The following is a 21,629-nucleotide window of genomic DNA, read 5'->3' on the forward strand; positions in this document are numbered from 1 at the left end:
TGCAATGGTGGTGCACCAGGATACAGTGAAATTATGCATATTATACATGGTATTCATACTCTGCCATGCAGTAGCGTTCACATTTTGCTTAAGAACAGTCAACGGTAATACATAAACAGCGCTGTAATATTAGCTTAGGCAGGGCTAGCACTATCTGGATAATATTTCTCCCGTGTTTGAATAAGAGATAAGGTTTCCAAATGCTCACACAGTTCCTCACTAAAAAAAAATCTCCTTTGCTGTTGAATTTAATTATCTTGAAAATGATTACCTAAATCTTGACTTAAAGCTTTCGTGACTGCAGGAATTCATATTCTTGGGTCTTTCAGTAAAGTCACATAGATAGGTTCAAAGAAAATTAAATTTTTAACCGATCTACGTGACTTTACCGAAAGACCCAAGAATAATGATTACCTATTGCGTTAATTTCAATGAATAAAGACAACTAAAACACTGCAAAAAATCACTATCATAGTTGGAAAACACAAAAGGAATGCGTTTTTTATTTCACCACATACCGGTTTAATTTGCAGTTCCGGGAATTTGGTTCATGCGCAGGTCATACAAGTCACATTGGTTTGCCTCGCAAACCTGGCCACGTGTGTATGCTCATAGCATCTAAATAATTGTATTGTAAATTGTTAAAATAAATAGGCGTTTATTAGGTTTTCACAATAATGGGCTAGACTAACGTGTAAACTGGCATATTGATTTAACATGTTTATATCCGCTCATATAATCCAGGGTGCAAAGGCAGGTGTCTTGTTCCCTCCAGGCCAGTTTACGCATTGTTGTACATTACTTTGTCTTTGTGGAACTGTTAGTTTTGGAAACGTGTTGTGATCGGTTTGTTGCCTTAGAGGTAATGGGGACGCTTACAAGCAGCTGTCGGCGTGTTATGTTGTCACTTATATGTGTTACAGCAAGTAGCAGCTTTAAGTGGCATTAGTGGCCGATTGCTGGTCTCACAAAAACAAGATTATGCAATGCACTAAAATAAATTCACCACATACTTCATACTCACTGCATTGTTCGAAAAATGCACAGTATTGTATGTTAACTTGTCCGGCAATTGCTCCGCTGATGAAGGATTATGCCTGATGGTGGTGTTTTTTTAACTTGTGCTTATACACGAAGTGCTGCCAAAACATTCCCTTCATGTTTTGTTTGATTTTGCACTTAAAGTAGTCCTCTGGTGGGTCTGCATTAGCTTGATATTTGAATATTTGTAGTATACATTTTTTGCACAATTTGGTATATTTGTGTACAGTACTTGTCTACCATTTACATTTAAGATATAAAATGCTAAAACTTCACGCACAGCCAGGTACGTTTCCAGTTGCCTCTGTATGCACCACCACCATACCACTGTGTATTCGGCACAGTAATTAAACAATGGCCTACTCATTGAGCCAGTGTGTCTACTCTGGAAAATACATGCGTAAATGCTCTAATGTGCTGCTCATCATGCTGCAGTGAAACATCTTGTTCTCGGGTACAACCATTTCCTTCAATCACTTAACAGTCCTTGATGAACACCAGCCCGTGTCAACGGCATCCCCCCCCCCTGCAGAAAATTGCATCAGCTACGAAGGCTCATTCGTCATCGCCCGCAGTTTAGCGCAGGGGGCCAGTTGGTGCTCCATTTAGAGGAAGATGGCATTGCCATGAATACCGAGGTCTTACCTGGAAGCGCTGGGAAGGAGCCGCCGGACTCGAGATGGTCTGGCACAAGCGTCGCAATCAATGCTGCGTGCGGTCACAAAGCACCCACAGTAGCCACCTGGGGAGCCGCAGTCGGGGTGGGCTGCATCACGGCGCTTCTGCCGCCGTTTGACACTTGTAATGGTGATAGCGGCAGCGCCATATGTTGCGGAGAGAGGCAATGTCTCTATTGCGCAGCCACCCTCGCCACTGGGCCCCATTGCGAGATGGCTTGCTGTAAAGTATGTGTATGGGTTTTTTTTTTTGGGGGGGGGGGGGGCGGCAGCTTGCGGAGGCCTTCATAAAACAGTCTATTGACCCTGGCTGACGATTCAACAAATTGAATCGATACCTGATGTTCACGTTACATTAGTGAATAAGCATGTTCTTCCGTCTATATCGGGTTGCCTGTTATAAAGGGAGTAAGCCTAAAAGAAAAACAGAGATGGTTACAGGGAAATTAACAGGAGAGGGAATCATTGTGTGCGATTAGTGATAACTTTTGGAAAACAAGCCAGTGTCTGTGTTTTTAAGAGTGCAATACTAATAACAAGTTATCACGCCACCCTGAAATTGTGCAATTGCCACTGCTGCAATCAGGGTGACCAACGGGAGATAAGCACTTGCTCATTGAACAACTAAAATGGTCCATTACCAGGAGAGCCTCAACTCTTTTTGTCATAAGGGCCCTGCTCACAGTATTTGTGTTTTGTGGGGGTCATTAGAGAACCGAGAGTAATTAATCTGAGAGAATAACTATATATACGACCTCAAAACCAACTTCTTGTACTATCTTCTTGGGTCACTAACCCATTATAGACAAATATGCTTAGACCAGCTCTGATATCTAAAGCTTGTTAACAGTCGTAATATGATTTCCAATTGGTAAAGTACTTTTAACGGAGCATAAAATAGCTTTTTTTTTCCATTGGTAAAGCAAGGTTTATTAATGTGAGCTTCGAGCAGTTTTGACGTGCTATCTTTTGGTACCATTCCCTGCAATGTGCTGCTCTGCTTCCGCAAATACTTCTCCAATTAAATACCTTCACCGAGTGCCTTGGCTCGCTTGCACAGTTGGGATATTATTCGTGGATAATAAAAAAAAAGTTACATTGGGATTTTTTTCAGTATTCTTTTATTTCATGTGTATTATACTTTTATGCATTTTTTTTAAACTTGCCCAGCTGGAAAATGCTGTCCATCTCGCCCTGCAGTGTGTATTCCATTAGGTTTTACGAGGCCGTTAGCTGTTTCTTCGCTTTATATGCATCCCTATCTCAGAAATGTTTAAGGTTTATGTGGTAAGTTTTGCGATGAAGCAATGGTAAGTATTTACTTTTGGAAATTACAAGATATAGGTTACCACATGCATAAACGGAAGTACACGTAAACATCATATACATTTTCATGCAGTGATTCAAAGCCTTTAACCTCATTATGTGCTGTAAGCATTTACAACAAGATTAACATTCCTTCAGCTTCACTATGCTGTAGGGTTGTAAGACAGGGCACTAATTTATTTTTTTCGCCAAATGAAAACTAAACATAGAACCGTATTTTGGAGGGTTTTATTTCACACAATTGAGTCTTGGAGTAGGGTTAGGGTTGCTACAAGGCTGCTACACTCCAATCACGTCTTCAGAGCAGACTGAGTGCAGGTGACCCCCGACTTACGACGGCTCGACTTGCGACTCCCCGCTTTTACAACCTTTCTTCTAGTCATGAAGACCCCCGCAGTAACGACCGAAACGCGTATCTACTACCCACCTAACGACTGCTAGCGACGCCAACTCGAGCAGCAACAAAATTTGATCTTTTTGCCAATATACAGTGAGGGGAAAAAAGTATTTGATCCCCTGCTGATTTTGTACGTTTGCCCACTGACGAAGAAATGATCAGTCTATAATTTTAATGGTAGGTTTATTTGAACAGTGAGAGACAGAATAACAACAACAAAATCCAGAAAAACGCATGTCAAAAATTTTATAACTTGATTTACATTTTACTGAGGGAAATAAGTATTTGACCCCTCTGAAAAACATGACTTAGTACTTGGTGGCAAAAACCCTTGTTGGCAATCACAGAGGTCAGACGTTTCTTGTAGTTGGCCACCAGGTTTGCACACATCTCAGGAGGGATTTTGTCCCACTCCTCTTTGCAGATCTTCTCCAAGTTATTAAGGTTTCGAGGCTGACGTTTGGCACCTCTAACCTCTAAGGTCTGGAGACTGGCTAGGCCACTCCAGGACCTTGATGTGCTTCTTCTTGAGCCACTCCTTTGTTGCCTTGGCCGTGTGTTTTGGGTCATTGTCATGCTGAAATACCCATCCACGACCCATTTTTAATGCCCTGGCTGAGGGAAGGAGGTTCTCACCCAAGATTTGACGGTACATAGCCCCGTCCATCGTCCCTTTGATGCGGTGAAGTTGTCCTGTCCCCTTAGCAGAAACCCCCCCCCCAAAGCATAATGTTTCCACCTCCATGTTTGAGTTGAGTTGATGCCAAAGAGCTCCATTTTGGTCTCATCTGACCACAACACTTTCACCCAGTTGTCCTCTGAATCATTCAGATGTTCATTGGGAAACTTCAGACAGGCATGTATATGTGCTTTCTTGAGCAGGGGGGACCTTGCGGGCGCAGTAGGATTTCAGTCCTTCACGGTGTAGTGTGTTACCAATTGTTTTCTTGGTTATTATGGTCCCAGCTGCCTTTAGATCATTGATAAGATCCTCCCGTGTAGTTCTGGGCTGATTCCTCACCGTTCTCATGATCATTGCAACTCTACGAGGTGAGATCTTGCATGGAGCCCCAGGCCGAGGGAGATTGACAGTTCTTTTGTGTTTCTTCCTTTTGCGAATAATCGCACCAACTGTTGTCACCTTCTCACCAAGCTGCTTGGCAATGGTCTTGTAGCACATTCCAACCTTGTGTAGGTCTACAATCTTGTCCCTGACATCCTTGGAGAGCTCTTTGGTATTGGCCATGGTGGAGAGTTTGGAATCTGATTGATTGATTGCTTCTGTGGACAGGTGTCTTTTATATAGGTAACAAGCTGAGATTAGGAGCACTCCCTTTAAGAGTGTGCTCCTAATCTCAGCTTGTTACCTGTATAAAACACACCTGGGAGCCACAAATCTTTATGATTGAGAGGGGTCAAATACTTATTTCCCTCATTAAAATGTAAATCAATTTATAACATTTTTGACATGCGTTTTTCTGGATTTTGTTGTTGTTATTCTGTCTCTCACTGTTCAAATAAACCTACCATTAAAATTATAGACTGATCATTTCTTCGTCATTGGGCAAACGTACACAATCAGCAGGGGATCAAATACTTTTTTCCCTCACTGTATTTGCCGCTCGCCCGGAGCTATGAATGCCCTTTTCGCCTTTTGGCGTTCTCTGGTCTGACACTGGTGGTGAGACCGAGCCCTAAAGAAGGCTATCTCTGGTGTAGACCACTCAATTTCAAGGACAATGCATATATTATCAGAGCATGTTTTGTTTGCATGTTCATCACACGTACGTGTGGCTAATGCAGACATGCTACCTTGCAAAATGTTTCTATTTTGGATTTGAACATGTTAACATCTGTTTTATTGCCAGAATGGGTAAAACCTATTCTTGTTTTTTTCATACTTTGATACTTGCAAAAAGGTTTCAGATATGTGCCTTGTAAGACATTTAAATGCCCCTGCAGCCCAATCGCATATGAGACTGATCATTTTACTTATAATCTCATGCATCCCTATTGTGTTGCAATCTGGCTCCAAGAGACAAAAAAATATATATAATTTAAACATGACTGTTGCTTTTATTATTACGTTATATACTGATAGTATTGATGCAATTGCTGTTTGTAAAAAAAAACAGGATTTCCACATATGTCTCTGCTATGCTTCACTGTGATGTGCTGTGTGCCTCTGCTTGCTCACGTCTATTCCTGCTATTTTCTGTTTGCATTCACTGCGCTCACTGTCTCCTGTGTTCCATTCTCTCTGCTTTCTTTCCGCTGGCATGGAAATCTTAACACTGCAACTACTGAATAGCAAATTGGGCTTCACTACATTAGCCAGAATTTATGCCTGGACCCCTTAGAACTGCCAGTTTTTGGCTCATGGAGTGATCCACGAACAGGCCTGGCAAGTTTCCAGGGTGTGAATCACCACCAAACTGACGTTGTATGATCTACCTAGGGAATGCCCCTCTTAAAATAACCTTTTTTTGAAACCTTTGAGACCTGCCAACATTAGCTGGGGAAGAGTGAATTGGGCATAGCAAGGACACACCCCTTGCTATTTTCTCCACTACAGGTGGATCAAAAAAATGCTCCGTCAGCTTCGTCTAATGGATTATCCGACTCGGGGAGTTTGGCTAATATCCACTTGGCAGAGATCAGCCAGATTCACGTCCGTGTCTGTTTTTGGCTTAGTTGTACCAAAACAAAGCTCTCAGCCGGGTTTAAATAGTCCTTTGCCAACATTTGAATTGCACCCTTAATCTTTATTTTATCAAAATGGCAACGTCTATATTCCATGCTGAATTCGTAGTACTGTTTTGTAAGTGTAATAAAGTTTGCAGACAAATGATTCAAGTCCTGTGACATCGGCCTCATAAAAAAATATGAATTCCACGTGCGCTTTCCATTGATGCCAGATTAAGAGAATGCAATTTACACTCGCACATACCATATTCAGTTGCTTTAAGAAAATAGCGTTTCGACTTTTTACCATTGCTTTAACAATATTAATGAATATTATTTAAGAAATTTCACTCCTACTGTGTCGACATGCAGGAAAGTGCAATTGTGGTTAATGCACTTTAACGTTTTGTATAAATATTTGGATAATGACAGGCCAATTGATTTGTTTTCATTGTATGGGTTGATATCAATTCTTAAGGGGGAACCGAAACTGTTGGATCTGCAGCGGCCAATTGCATTACCCCGGCGTTTGCTCGTGCCAACTACTGCCTTTTCCGTGTGACCCGTTTCTCATTGGTGGAGATGCATGCAATCGTTTGCCAGGTAAGATTGCACGTGTGTCACTTTCAGTGTGTGCGGCCGTCTGTTTACGTGCGTATCCGAGTTTATTTTGATCTAAGTCGGAAGCAGCGGCTTGGAAAGCTGTAGTGATTCGCATTGGACTCTTGTGTTCCCCTGCCCTGCCTTTGCAACATACACCATTGTGTAAGTATCGTGCAATGCGTGAGTCTGTGCATTTAACGTGCATTTATTATCCCACTTGGAGAATCTCTCGACCTCCCTACAAGCTGCAGGCCTTCATGCATATATCCAAACATGTGCAATATTTGTGTTGTATAATGAGTGCACGGGAACTCGAATTTCCATGTCTGTTGTGTGCATACTAGCCATCAGTGGGTACCCAGAGCATGCAGTTTGTAATCACCGAAATATTGCAATGCACAGATGCATACATGTCGTGCTTTGATAAATGAGCCCGTCATTAGCTGTTGCATTGTTGTTTGCATGTTAAACATTCATGTGCTTTAAGCATCGGAGTGGGTTGATCGTGCAGCACTTGTGTGCGCATGCACGCCTTGTGCAGCTCTGCTTTCGAGGGCTGCAGAATGCTTCTGGCAGGTTCTGTGCACGGCAGCGTGCACCACTGGGATCCCTGTACTGGGAACTCACCTGATTTAATTTCCTTTTCGTCGTATTTTTTTTTCAATTAATGAGCTCGCCGCAGTCGCTGTGGGAAACAATCGCATTTCTCGGCAATATTTTCGCTGCATCGCCCGCTGCGTTTGCACCCACACGCCTGCGCTCAGCCGAGGCACATTCGGCACGCTGGAGTCTTTATATGTATCTTTGTGACAAAGGGGAGAAAAATGGACTGAAAGCCTGCCAAACGAGACAGGATAGCTTGCCGTAGGGATCCCAGGCTCCCAAGATCACAGCCTGGAATGAATCGTGCTGCTGTGCAGCATCCGCTGGTGTTCGATTTGTACTGCTCCCTGTCACCCCCCTGTTTTCTTGCGCTGCTCCTGTTGATGCGTACATGAGGATTAATTGAGGGTTTTATTTCTGCTGCTGCTTGTGTGCCGAGTGACAGTCAATTCCTGAGATGATTGTATGTTTTATTGTAAGAAACTCTCAAAATGCTATGCATAGCAAGGATTGCTTGTCATTGTCTAATAAATAAGTGCACATTTGTACAGTTAATGTACACACACACACGAATATAGCAAATGAGTGGGCATGAAAACTAAATAAATATTCAGCACACGGCAAGAGTAGAGGCATGGAGAACAGAAAGAGGAATATACAGTCTTTTCAAAGCAACAGTGAAGAGATTCTGGATGCGAGCATGAGTGGATATAATTATGAGCAAATATGTCACATTACATACAAGTCTTTATCCTTGCAAGGTGTAACTTCGCGATGGTTCCCCCCTTTATAATAAAAACGTCATCATTAATATAAATTTGCATCTCATAGCACTTGGTTCACGTGCATTGCACTGTGCATTGGTTTACGTGGCATATGACGTGGGTTTTTTTTAGCGCTACGTTAACAGGTATGGATTCTGGCTTAGCAATCATTGGAAGAATTTGATAAACCATTTCGGGTCTTAATTGATTGTTCACGCTTACGGTGGCTTTCAGACCGCATCCATTATTTTCGTCTCCCCCTCTTTTCTGAACATAGATGGACTCGTCCATCTGAATAACTGCCAAATCGCTCTCCGTGGTGCTAACGTTAAAAAAACGCCACTTTTTTCAAAATTTCTTGCTGTGGTTTTCACACCTGATGATGATTGCTTGTGTTGCAGTCGAAACGTCGTGAGAATTTTATTGTTTTATATTTTTATTGTTTCCCTTCCCTTCTACGTGACTACCGAAAGAACCAAGAATAGGTATGATGATATCTCATTGCACTGCTGTAAAATCACAGGAAAAGAAAAGGAACACGTTGCACATGCTGGTGATGCAACCTCCTATCCGATATGTCACCATGGAGCGTGGCCTACGTGTTTAAAGCCATCTACGAGGGACTGGTGACCTCCACATCTCGATAAAATAAATCTCCCCGAAGGAACACACGGTTCCGCCTGAGTACTGCGTTAAAATTCAGCGTTTTTTTTTTACATTTGGAACGTGCACACCCCGGTTCTGTGCGTATCCAATTGGTATCATTAATTGGGCATAAAGCTTGAAGCAAAAAAAATGTATTGTGTGTTGCTGCCCGACTGTGATCTTCCAAGCGGGGTGCGGTTCAACTCCATCATCTGGCGACTGATTCAAGAGTATCACTACGGTGCTTTAAATGAACGATTTGCTTGTGCGTGAGTCGGCTGAGCGCTTCGATGAAACCCCCACGCTTTTTATTTCCCCAAGGCACCAAACGTCAATCACGTTCTCTGCGCTGCTGGCCCCAATCGCGCACGCCGAATATGAATGTTTCCATTTTAACTACCTCTGAGCAGCACATTGTATCCAGTCGTTTATTTTACACAGGAATGAAAGGGGTGACTCTTTTACATCTGCATATTAACTGCCCACCGATTTGCCCTAAACAGTGAGCTGCGGGGCTATATTCTCTCCGTGGTGGACGCTCGTAGACAATTGCAGTGATTGTTACAAAAAAAAACCCCCACGACATTTCTTTGTATAGCTGCAGCAGTTCCCTGTGTAATTGGGACAATTTCGTAAAACAGCATGGCTTATTGACACACCGGATGTGTAAGCACGAGTCGTAGAAACGCTGTTTGGTAAAATAACGTTACGGACCTTTCTTGAAATATCAATTGAGCACCGAAGTACCAGAATCAGAATACTGTCTTTATACTGGATCAATCCGATAAGCTATGGAGCTCTTTTTTCACAGATGTCCAGTAGATGTCCCATACCTGTCAACCCCTTATCAGTGCCCTACCTTAGTACAGACCAATTAAGACCTCATTGGTCACTCCGTGCCCTTATAAATCTCAACGCTCATCCTACAACGTCCCATCACAAGGAAGAAGCACAACTAGACAAAACATTTTATTTGCCCGTATTCAAACAGCTGTACGCCGTACGGAACTGAAAACTCAATTTCCCTGTACAAGAATACGAGTAAACCGAATGGGTTGACAGGCATGTTGTCCAGTACCGGGTGATACCGACAGATTGCCTATGCCTTAACCACGATATCAAGGTTGGCAATTCAAGGTACACTGTGCCAGTGTCAAGTTCCTATAAATGCTCGGTGTACCAGCATGACCAATACTCCGGCATTGGCTTAATGATCCTTAGGAGCACAATACCTTTGGATTGCTTCATTTGCAATGTACAGCAGCAACAACAACGCCTTGTCTCTAGCCAGACTAATTGGCGGGGGGGAGTCCTGGCCTGGCTATCTAACAAGTCCGGCTAGTCGTCATCTCAATTAAATATTGTATGTGTAAAAAAACAATACACATATATGTGTGCTATCTTTTTTTGCCCGTCCAAGGACGGGTATATATTGCAGTAAATCTGAAACGTTCAATAGAAAAATTGTTCAGCTCATGATTATTAATGAAGGGGGGGGGGGGTTTGCCCCATGTGGAGTGACGTCACCCACGAATGGTTATTGGGGAGGGGTGCGGCATGTGGAGTGACGTCACCCCATCATGGTTGTGGAGGGGTGCGGCATGTGGAGTGACGTCACCCGCTCATGATTATTCATGAGAGGTTGCGGCATCTGGTGTGCGTTAGTGTAAATTTACACGCGCACATGAATATTAATGAAGGGCGGGGCTCTTTTGCAGTGACGTCACGCACGGATGTTGCACGGTGCTGCGTCGATTTATTTTTTACCGTCACTTTCTGTAAAGAAACATTTGAAGCGACTTTGCGTAATAAATAATTTAATTCAGATCGACCTTCCTCTGCGTTGGTGTAAAAATCCACCCACTCATGAATATTAATGAGGGGGGGGAGTTCCTCATGTGGAGTGACGTCATGCGGGAGGGTGGTCGTCATGTGGTTTGACGTCACGCGTGGGACGGACAGACATTTGTGGGTGATTATGGTAGGTAATAATTACACGTGTGCTATGCAGTGTATATGTAAAATAAATATATACAGAAAGTGTGCGTGGCGCGCGTGCGTGTTGGTGTGCTTGGGGGTATGTTGTGCTGTGTACAGGGTGGTCAAGATGTCTTGTGACCCCCCCCAAATGAATTGAACCCTAACCATAGTTGTATTCATATTCTTGGTTCTTTCGGTAAAGTCACGTAGAAGGGAAACAATAAAATAATACAAATATAAAACAATTAAATTATCACGACGTTTCGACTGCAACACAAGCAAACATCATCAGGTGTGAAGATCACACCTGATGATGATTGCGTTGCAGTTTTATATTTGTATTGTTTCCCTTCTACGTGACTTTACCGAAGGAACCAAGAATATGAATCCCTGCAGTCACGAAAGCTTTAAATCAAAATAGTTGTATTCCTTTGCATATTGTATTAAGTAAACCTTTAAAACTATATTAAGTTATAGTAATAGGTTTTTACCCTTTTAGCTGGCACACAAAAAAATTAAATGCGGGAAGGTGGGGGGGGTGGAGGTTGTGTCACTAGATCATCTGCAGTGTGCTGTACAGTAGTTTACTGTACGGATTGTTTGCCGGTCGCCGGATCCTCGCCATCACCGACCCGGCCTCGAGCCAATTAACCCAATTAAGTGCAGTGAACGAAAGCTTCAAATCAAGAGTTAATTGAACCTTACGGTGGTACCATAGGGCCCCCGGCTCTCGCGCAATGTCCCGTGATGCCAGTCATTTTTAGTCTTGCGGCGATGTTCGGCGATGAGAAGACAGTCGAGTCATCTCGACAGAAGCACTGCGGTGCGTGCCGCGAGCGTTCACAGGGTTTCGACGTCGAGAATTTAGCACCGATTTAGGATTGATTGGTGGTCGAGGAGTGAAGTAACGACACCCCCCCCCCCCCCCTGGAAACAGGTGTCCACATAAAATAAAATATTTAATTGCCTCGGCCATTTAGTATTATTTTGTTACCCCGGGGAGTACCGCCACAAGGAGCAAAATACGCTTTTTAGCGTCGCTCCATAAACTGTTTTAAACGCGCGCATCGTCTGCGTTGAGGTAAGTCATTATTATTAGTATTGTTTTTATTATTACCGTAACGTGTTTCTCGCACACTTTGTCGACACGCACCCTTGCAGGGCAAGCTAAAGATGTACTTGTACAGTTGCTGCACGTCGCCTACCGCGTGCCGCGTCAACCCACACACGCGGGTTGCCACCGAATTCTTGTGCAGGGAAATTCGAGTTTTCAGGTGCAGACGTTTCAATACGGGCACATTTTGTCGTCGTCTATATGTTTGTGTTTCTCCCTGGTAGGATGGACGTTGAGATTTATAATGGCACGGGGTGATCAATAAGGTCTGAATTTGTCTGTAATTAGTTGGGCATGAGTAAAGGGGGGTTGACAAGTACTCTACTGTCCACTGGACATCTTGTATAACAACAACAAAATCAGCTCCAGTCTAAAATACAGATTCTGATTCCATCGTGTATGGGGGGCACTTAATGGGAGAAGCGATTCCCCCTTTAAGGTGTAGGCGATTGTTAAATCGTACAAAAAAAGCATTGTGGATGCGAGGGACCCAAATACACCCTCGGCTGTATTGTGCCATTGGTTTCGCCTTCGGCGTTGTCACGTCTTTTTGCCCCATCACTTGCTTTCAACATCGGCTCTTTTAGCATTACGTAGTTTGAAAGGTGCTTTATAAAACCGAGGTTAGTGTTGTTGACCGTGAAACAGTGATTCGGTATCAAATGTTTCCAATGTTCATCGATGATGGCGTGGGGTACAGATCGCTCGTCATTCGCCTTTTTTTTTGTCGCGCAGTATTTTCTCGTAAATGTATTCCATTGAGCAACGAAGCGGTGAAAATGATCGCATTCGTATGCCCCGCGTAGACAAGTACTCTAGACTTGTTATTTAAATGCTTCATCATGGCGTGTGTGCGTGTGCGCGCACGTGTGTTACGGGTGGTGCGTGTCTAGAGAGTGGAGGTGGTTATGACATTTGGGCTCACGACGACAAACATTGCTTAGAGGAGAAACATGGGACGTGCGGTGCTGGCCGCTCAGAGTCAGTCTTCCCTGTTGTGCCATCCACCCCGACAAGGAAACTCGGCGCTCCTGCTACTGGACGCTGCTGCGTCTCACCTTTGTGGCCAAGACCACGAATACACGTTCTTCTAAATCAGGTAACTTGTACAATAGCCGGGAAACTGACCAAACGGGATAATCTGTGTAACAAATCAAACAAAACTCAAACTGGATAAGGCCACACTGTCTGGATGAATCAATTGTCGTATTGTCCTTTCTGCTCAAACCACCATTTGGTGGTTGGCAGCCTCCTTTGGCGATATTAAGCTGTTGTGGAAATTCTGCCTTTCTGTGATGGGGGGAGTATGTCCATAAAAGCAAATATATTTTTGACTTTCCTGCTCTAGAGGGATAATGGGCTGAGTTGATACCGAAAGTGGATTTTTTTTAACTGTGGCCTTCTAATTGGGACTTAAGCACTCATCTGTCTATGATCATCATCATTAGCCATGATTATCATTCGCCTTGATCCCCTGCTGGATGTAGGCCTTCCAAACCCATAACTATCTTTCACGATCTTGCAGGCTATGATACATGCTTCAAAAATATATACGTTCAATAAATCATTGAAAGATTACATGATAATGTATATCTGTATTATATTCACGGGAACTTAAACACTGAATTTGTGAACTATTCACTTTGTTATATTTTTCACATAAGCTGCATGAGCATTGGAAATTTCTGTTTTGGATTTTCTATGGAGAACACGCTGCCAGTCATAGCAATGTGGAATTCAGCCACTGCGTCAGGGATGTCCACAGAGATGAGCATACATCCACACTCTCCTTAACCTTGATTTAATCTGTACACACAGGACGGTATACTCTTGATTATACATATTGAGAGGATCTTTTGTGTGTATAATACATTGTTGCAGTGAATAGAAACATGTGAAGGAGAAGTATCCTTATTAATTTAGTTAATACCACAAATAAGATTGTTATTTTATTTTCTTTGAACCTATCTACGTGACTTTACCGAAATACCCAAAGAATATTAATTCCTGCAGTCACGAAAGCTTTAAGTCAAGATTGAGGAGGAAGGGGATGAGACGTGGGGTGGGGGGAAGGTTCCGGGGAAGGAGGGGAGCGATTGTTTGCAGTTTGCAGGGGCAGTTTTCACTACAGTGTGAGGGTGCCCTACACCCACACCTACAAATACCTTCCCTATGCCGCCTGTTTATTTCAGATGATTGCATTTGTGGAAGGCTGAAGCACCAGTTAAATGAGAGCCTTCTGTTTTTGTGCAGTACTTGCATGTGCATATAGATTGTAAAGCAAAGTATAGTTTAAAATCCTATTATTTACCAACTTGTTTTCCTTCTGCTCGTTTTTTTTGCTTTGCAGACCTAAGTTAAACATAATTTGGGATGATTGAGCCAGAGGAATTGCCTCTAGTGATTGATTCGGACATCCACAGCAAAGTCCCCGTTGTTGTGGAGATCATCCCAGCAAAAGGAACAGATCGCCCATTTGTAAGAAGAGATCTTGTAAATCCAGTACGACCACTGCGAGCCGGGACAGTCAGCCCTTTGCATCAGCTGTCTGGTGGCGACTTAACTCAAGTCAAGGTAGATAATTCACTGACTATGGTCAACTCTGGTGGCCAGGGCATCCAAGGGAGAGCTGAGACGGCTCGCCAGCAGCAGCTGGGAGTTGTGATATCTTGTGGCCGACCGGGGTCGGACAATGACAGTGTCGTCTATTACGCAACAAAAGACGACGGGCTAGCTGGTGATTCTGGGCCGCAGGCTGGGCGGCAGACACCTAGAGCGTACGTCGAGATGCCCAACATTGTGATAGATGCAGAGATGAGCGCAGTGGAGCCCACAAAGGCGACGGCGTCCCCACCAACCCAGGACCTGAACTATGCCGAGTTTGCGGACGTATCCCATGGAGACGAAGAAGAGGATGGAGAAGGAAGAGAAGGAGCGAGCAGAATGAAGGCCACGGCACATGGCAGCACAGCGCACAATCAGAGGCACGCCTGTGAGGAGGTCAATGCGCAGGTGGACGGAGAGCAGCAACGTGAAGGGGAGCTGCCCGTCCATCCCCTGGAAAACTTCAGTCGGGAAGAGAGGGCCGAGGCTGACTCTCAGCTCGACCTTCCAGCAGACGCACAGGTCAGTGGTGGTGTTGATATGTTTGTTACTCTGAAGGCTATGTTTTGTCGTTCATGAGCTCACTGGTGTATGTTTACATCTGTCGATTATAAGTTAGTACTTTATTTGTGTCATTACTAGGATGGTATACATGTCTAATAGCTTGTTTGAGAAGAGAATATAGATTATATTCATATTCTTAGTTTTTTCGGTAAAGTCACGTTATTTTGTTGTTTCTCTTCAACGTGACTTTACCGAAAAAACTAAGAATATGAATTACTGCAGTCACGAAAGCTTTAAATCAAAATTGAATATAGATTATTAAATAATTGAACAATTACAACATTGGTAAATGACTACTTGTTACCACTGCACCAAATATATTCTATGTAAGCAATATTATACGTCAAAATATCGCGTGATGAGAAAATTTTGTTCTTAAAGTCCACATTGTGTGACACATTGAAGCAGTATTTTTCAGTGTGCCAATGCTAAGCATGGCCAAGGTGTAGGAAACGAATTGTAATGAAATCCACTGGGGGCATACATTTGCACGAATGTGTATTGGACCTGTCTGGCATAGCCACTATATAACTGTTCCCCCTTGGGTGACTCTCACCCATTTTTGAATTGAAACCTGTTGGAATCTTTACCGTGGAGCTCATCGGTTTTGAATTCAAAGTCAAATCAACTTAATTTCTTACTCTTTTACCTCTCATTCAACGTATTCATTTGAATTGCTGTTTGGGCCATTTGTCATTGCCCATGCAGAAACGCATGCAGTCGCAGGTGCAGTCAAGAAAGAGAGCCAAGGTAAGGTTGAGCACCAGCACACTGGCTCCCGTGCCTGTCCATGCCTTTCCCCATACTGTCTGTCCACGTTTCTGTTGTTTTGTTCCTCTGCATTATGTTTCAATTGTTTGACTTTTAGGTTCTCTAGACTTTCATGGTCATAGCCATCATTGTCATGTTCAAAAATGTAAGCTTCGTTCTGAAGCATACAATCAGTCCAAATCGAATAATGCTGAGGTTTTTAAAAAATACGTAGGAAGGCGACTCAAAAGCAACCTTTTATTTAATCCTTGGAAACAACCTACTCTTGTTTTTTGTAAAGCCAGGTTTGCTCATTGATGGACCTAGAAATCATGGTTTTGCTTTCTAGAAAAAAAATGCATCCAGCAAAGCTCACTGAATTATCACTGTATTGTCTGCCTCAGTGTGATTTATAATAATAAGTTAATCCACAAGTGTCACCATATCATTAATAATCTTATGAATGCTGCAGTTTGAAAAATAAATAAAAAAATTACTTTACTTCACGTATGTCATTTTCCGATAACATTTTTGGATAATTTCTACTACAGTCTATGCTTAGCTTAATCATTCTGCCTATATCTTGTATTTTCCATTGTCTCACAAATGTGCAGAACCAGTGTTTTTCATTTGCACAGATATAGCCTTACCCCTCATGCTGATTAATTTCTGTAACATGCATATGGTATAAAAACTTTTCAGCTTTTATTGGAATTGCAGTCATTCTCTCATTTGATAACATAATTGAAAATATGCAATCATATTCCTTAACTAAAACCATAGAAAAATGCTGTATTTATAAAGGATTTCAGGTCTGTCAATGGCCAGTCCATCGGTGACTTGGTCATAACATCTAACTCGTAACCATTTTTTCAGATTGATGGGGCAGGAGGCCATAATTATGTTTAATTAATATTTTGTGGCACTGAAATCTTAGTTTTAGACTCTATGATTCACGAAATTTTGAATCATTGTTTTTGCTGTGTATAAAGAATACATGCACAGAAAAAACGATCTGCAAAGTTAAAATCCACCAATATTACCACTTCAAAACACAACAAGATATCATTGATGTACCAATGTATAAATACAATTTTGACCAATAAAGCTCACTTTAGAAATGTCATGACTAAATTTAACAAATATTCATGACTGAATTCTTTATCTCTATTTGAGACATACAGGAATCACTGCAATCCACATTTGCGCCAGACAGAGCCTCAAAACCATTAACCAAGTCCTGGCTCAGGTGCTTAATTTCAGTCCCTGGAACAATAGAATGAGCCCGAGTTTGACTTTAGATAAACAAAACCTGCAAAGTCATCCTGTCTGCTTTCAGACGTTTATACCCTGTACACTTGGCAAAGGGTTCCAGCATTTAGCATCGTCTTGGTAGGGATCGTCCTGTCTCCTCTGCTGTATATTACTTCTTGTCTGCCGCAGTCGGGCGTCAAGATGAAGCTGGTGCGGAGCCTGGCGGTGTGTGACGAACCGTCTCCTCCCCTGGTGGACGGCGACGGCCAAGAGAGCCAGGTGCACAATTCGTATGCGCTCTCACGCAATACTGCTCCGTGCTACAGTCCAGCCTGTTTTCCTACGGTGGTGGCATGTTCCTCAGTCATGAACACCTTCGCATGCCCAGCATGCTGCAGGAATTGGCCATTGTAAGCTTCTTACTGAACTACCGAGGGACTCCGGGATCATGTCTGTTCTTGTGACTAGCTATCCAGAGCTCCTCATTACTTCGGACTTTCCCAGAGGCAACTGACATAGAGCATAGTGTATTGCACATAAACAACATAAAAAACACCACACAACCAATCTCACACAAACACCTCAACAAAGCAACCCTCTGGTGCTTCCAGTGGCCATCTCATAATGTGTCCATGCACAAGCTAAAAACTCAACACATTTGTCAATAATACTTCTTTAAAAGGAAAAATATATAATAGGTGACGTTTTTGGCTATATAGAGACTATGGAAATGTCATGACTAAATTTAACATACATATTCATGACTAAATTCTTTATCTCCATTTGAGAAATACAGGAATCACTGCAATACACATTTGGAGACTCCGCTTAATAGCATGGACCTGATAATAATTAAACTTTTAAATGTTTATTGATGGACAGTTTTTAAACTGGCATCCGAATCGGTACCTTTAAATAGCAATTAATTCAACAGGAAGATCCTTCCACAATCACATATGTATTACTAAATTAACTCATTTACATACACATACTAATTCATCACTCAAATAAACAAAGAGGGGAGAGGGTAGAGAAACATGCCGATGGTTGCATTAAGTCTGAGTTTGTGGTCTTCCAAGGAGTTTCTGGTCACCCTCGATTGCCTCCACCAATCCTTCATCAGACCCCGATTGTCCCAACAGGTTGTCCAGGTATAGTTTTATGTGCTACTCTTAATATGCCGACAACTACCACAAGCAATTTTTTACTTGCCTGCTCTGCTTGCTCATCACAGTAATAACCTGTCTGCTCAGCTCCAGCACCTTTATCATGTTTTACTTATATTAACTCGCGGGGCCCTGAATCTTTGAGAATGAAAGGGAAGAATTTCCCATTACCCTGCGTGGTTTGCGTGTTCTTTGGTCATCGTTGCTGGCATTCAGAGGACCAATCTTAACATAAGCAATGACATTATTTCAGGAGCCTCAGTTAGACAACAGAAACAGGAAAGAAGAAGAGAGGCCATGCAAGGAGGGCTCCGGCAAGGAGAAACTAGCAGAGAAGGCTCTGAGTGACAAACCCGAGAAGGCGGCTCCCAAGGCACAGAAAGTACTCTCCCGAGGCAAGTCTCATGGCTCACTGTCATACACTTAAAAGACATAACTTGACAAGTGTCTTAATTCTCTCTTTAATTTCACACTGATCATTCTGTATTTTTTTTTGCATGCAAGCCCTCATCCACAGGGCCATAGTGTGTGTGTTCAACTTTACATGTAGGCTGTGTATATTGACAAATGAACGGGCAAAGTTGGCTCATTTGTGAGTTGAGTGTTTGTATTCATCGTTTCTGGCAGGAAGGTACGGGTCTGTACTATTATTACTGTCTTTGACCATTCTCAATCCATTGCTGGGGTTTAAACTTTCCCAAGCTACCTTTGCTCCCTTGCTATTGCATTCCATATGGAATATTCCACGAATGTATATTTGTAGTGTCTGTAGAGTATTTTTTTCTGAAATCTTAAATAAACTTTAATTAAGCCAGATGAGAACCCTTTGAGAAAACATACATCTGGGAAAGGAGGCCTATGGGAAACATGGATAAATGCAGGTGTTAAGGGCACTGCAACGGTCCGAACTATGAAAGCAATAATTTTGAAAAATTAAAAGTAATTAAAGCATTTAAACAATTATATTGGTACATAATGCAAGTATATTTTACATATATTTTAACCAATTACAATTTACAGAAGAGAGTATAATGTAGCAACATATTTTACAGAAGGGTACTTTATTTTTTTTATTATTGAAATCTAACATTCAAATGGGGGAAATTGGTACGGTTGGCTCCATATCATTTTCTAGAACGCTTACATTTATATTCACCAATTAGTAATTCTTATTTTCACCATACATTAGAATTAGTGGTGCTATAACATGGAAGGAACATTCAAGGCTAGAAATTACATACTGAATTTTCAAAGTACAAAAATGGAAAGGTTGTCAATAAGCCTAAAATGTAATATGGAAATTTAAATTGTGCTATGCGAAAAAGGCAATCAATGTGTGACGAATTTAATATTTCACGTTTGAACATCCCTTGACATAATCCACTGTTAAAATCAAATTACATTTTATGAAGCTTTGATGATCGAGCTTACTAATGATCCAAAGAGACTCAAGTTCCAGTTGGTTGTGGAAATTGTTATATCGCATCATCTTCATCGACCATTATCTGTCCACTGCTGAATGAAAGCCTCACCACGTTGATATTTTTTACACTCCTGTGTTGCCACAATTCATCTACCTCCTTTATACAAACTGATCTCATCGCTCTATCTCCATGGTAGTTATACTCTCAAACGTGTTCCATCCTTTGGCTCCATTCTGTCACCGGTAGTATCATCATTTGGCTATCATCTCTTCTCGAGGCATATCTTACCCAAGCCCAATAATTTTAAATCAGCAGAATGTCTCTTATTTCCATTTGTTCTCTGATCCATGTGTTCCTCTTTCTGTTCTCACCATGCATAGTACCTTATCTCTTTTGTGTAATTTTCAACTTGCATTCCATTTTTTTGTCATAGTCTAGGTTTTCAATGTATTTGTTATCGCAGGGAATGTGCACTAATTTTAAACATTTTTCTTTCAGCAAATTGGTTTGTTACTTTTGTTTATCCGGTTTCATTTTCCAAAATCACTCCATTCTGCTCTCTCTTACCTCTTTGTAGAGTGATGTATCTTCTGCTTTCGATAATTGCCTTGATATAATACTTTGTTGTGTTTTGCAGTTGCATCCTTCCAACCAATTATTTATTTTTATCCAGATAACTTGCACATTATCTTTAGCTCCACTTTGCAGTTTTCTTTATGATAATTACATCCTTTCCTGAGGTGCAATACCCTTGATTGTTATGACTATGGTGTAAGCAAACTGCGATGATTAATACTTTCACCTTTTACCATTACGTCTTTATTTTTATAATTTTTTTGAAACATTTGCCAGCGTTGTTGTGAATCCCCTTGGTGAGAGGTATTCTCCTTGCCTGATTCATTTCGATTGAGTTTTGTTATTGCAGTGTCAGTGTTGATAATTTTTATATATATTTATTATAATAGATTTGGTTTGTGACAACTTGAATGACTTCATAATTCTCCACTGCATTAATTGCCTTTTATACTGCACACATAGGCAGAATATTTTTTGTTATTAGTCTTTTCTATAATCTGATGGGAAATATTGATGTGGTCAGTGGTAGAACACCCTTGTCGAATACCAGTTTTCTGCCGTAGTTGGTTGACCTTTAAATTGACCATTATTTAATTCACTCTAATTTTCATGAACATTTTATCTTTGTGTGATAATAGACTAATAGGTTTGGAATTTATAACAGTCAATTTTAATGCCCTTCTTAAATAAGACTGAAATGTCAGTCTATGATTGAGGTAATTAATTTCTTGATAAACATTTGGGAAATAAGTATGCTGATTTGTTCCACCAACTTGTCTTCCTTCTTTGATGTCCACAGTTATTCCAACTAGTCCAGGAGCTTTCTCTTTTTACGACAAATGGCGGTGTTTATATTTTTATGGTTAATTGATGTGATTAAACCTCACACTGCTGCATCTCTCCATGTATTTTTAAACATTGCCGTATCTTGCTGTAACTTATGCAGAATTCTCTGCAAAGGCTAAATGAGAATAAATTTGAATGTCAGAATTGAAGCCGCCCCCACTTACAGTAAGTTACTGCTTACATAAGAGCCACTTCCGGCACTGGCCCATTGCCAGGTGAAGGGTGATGTAAAGGCACCTACGTGTGACAATTTGTAAATTTATGGCCACAATGCCGGCACAATGGTCACTGGTTCTACCCCTGCCTGCGGAGGCATCCCAATTAAATTAGATGGACATCTAATTTCCTGTGTGTGGGCGATGTTCGTGCACTGCATGTGATGCTCGCACGTGTTTCAGCTGCAGCTCGCAGGGGCTGTGAGCTGCAGCTTCTTCATCCTGACCCAATTATGTAGAGATTTAAAAGTTTTTGTTCCTCAGTGGCTTGTTTATGGAAAATATGTACATGAACATTTGCAGCCCTTTTATTGGTCCACTGTTGTAAAGAAATACGTGGGTTAAAGAAAATGAAATGTAACAAATAAAATTAAAGTGACAGTGGTGTACGAATA

At 41.8% G+C, this 21,629-nt stretch overlaps 1 protein-coding gene across 11 annotated transcripts in view; it reads left to right on the forward strand.

The window, feature by feature from the left end:
• The window catches only part of LOC116946776 (cAMP-regulated phosphoprotein 21-like), a 77,397-nt gene that overhangs the window by 13,414 nt on the left and 42,354 nt on the right, over positions 1-21,629 (forward strand). For 7 of the 11 annotated variants that reach the window (XM_032961992.2, XM_032961952.2, XM_032961984.2 and 4 more), the window contains exons 2-6: positions 12,729-12,934; positions 14,186-14,961; positions 15,712-15,753; positions 17,197-17,286; positions 18,427-18,568. In XM_032961992.2, the coding sequence (XP_032817883.2) occupies positions 14,209-14,961; positions 15,712-15,753; positions 17,197-17,286; positions 18,427-18,568 (1,027 nt within the window). In that variant the 5' untranslated portion in view covers positions 12,729-12,934; positions 14,186-14,208. Of the gene's footprint in view, positions 1-6,604; positions 6,730-11,245; positions 11,803-11,864; positions 12,459-12,728; positions 12,935-14,185; positions 14,962-15,711; positions 15,754-17,196; positions 17,287-18,426; positions 18,569-21,629 lie in introns of those variants that run through there. The other 4 variants (XM_032961956.2, XM_032961973.2, XM_032961953.2 and 1 more) reach the window with 4 other exon arrangements.

The sequence above is a fragment of the Petromyzon marinus genome, chromosome 2 (genome assembly GCF_048934315.1).
Source record: "Petromyzon marinus isolate PM22_M1 ecotype Great Lakes invasive population chromosome 2, UKy_Petmar_22M1.pri1.0, whole genome shotgun sequence".
Taxonomy (NCBI): domain Eukaryota; kingdom Metazoa; phylum Chordata; class Hyperoartia; order Petromyzontiformes; family Petromyzontidae; genus Petromyzon; species Petromyzon marinus.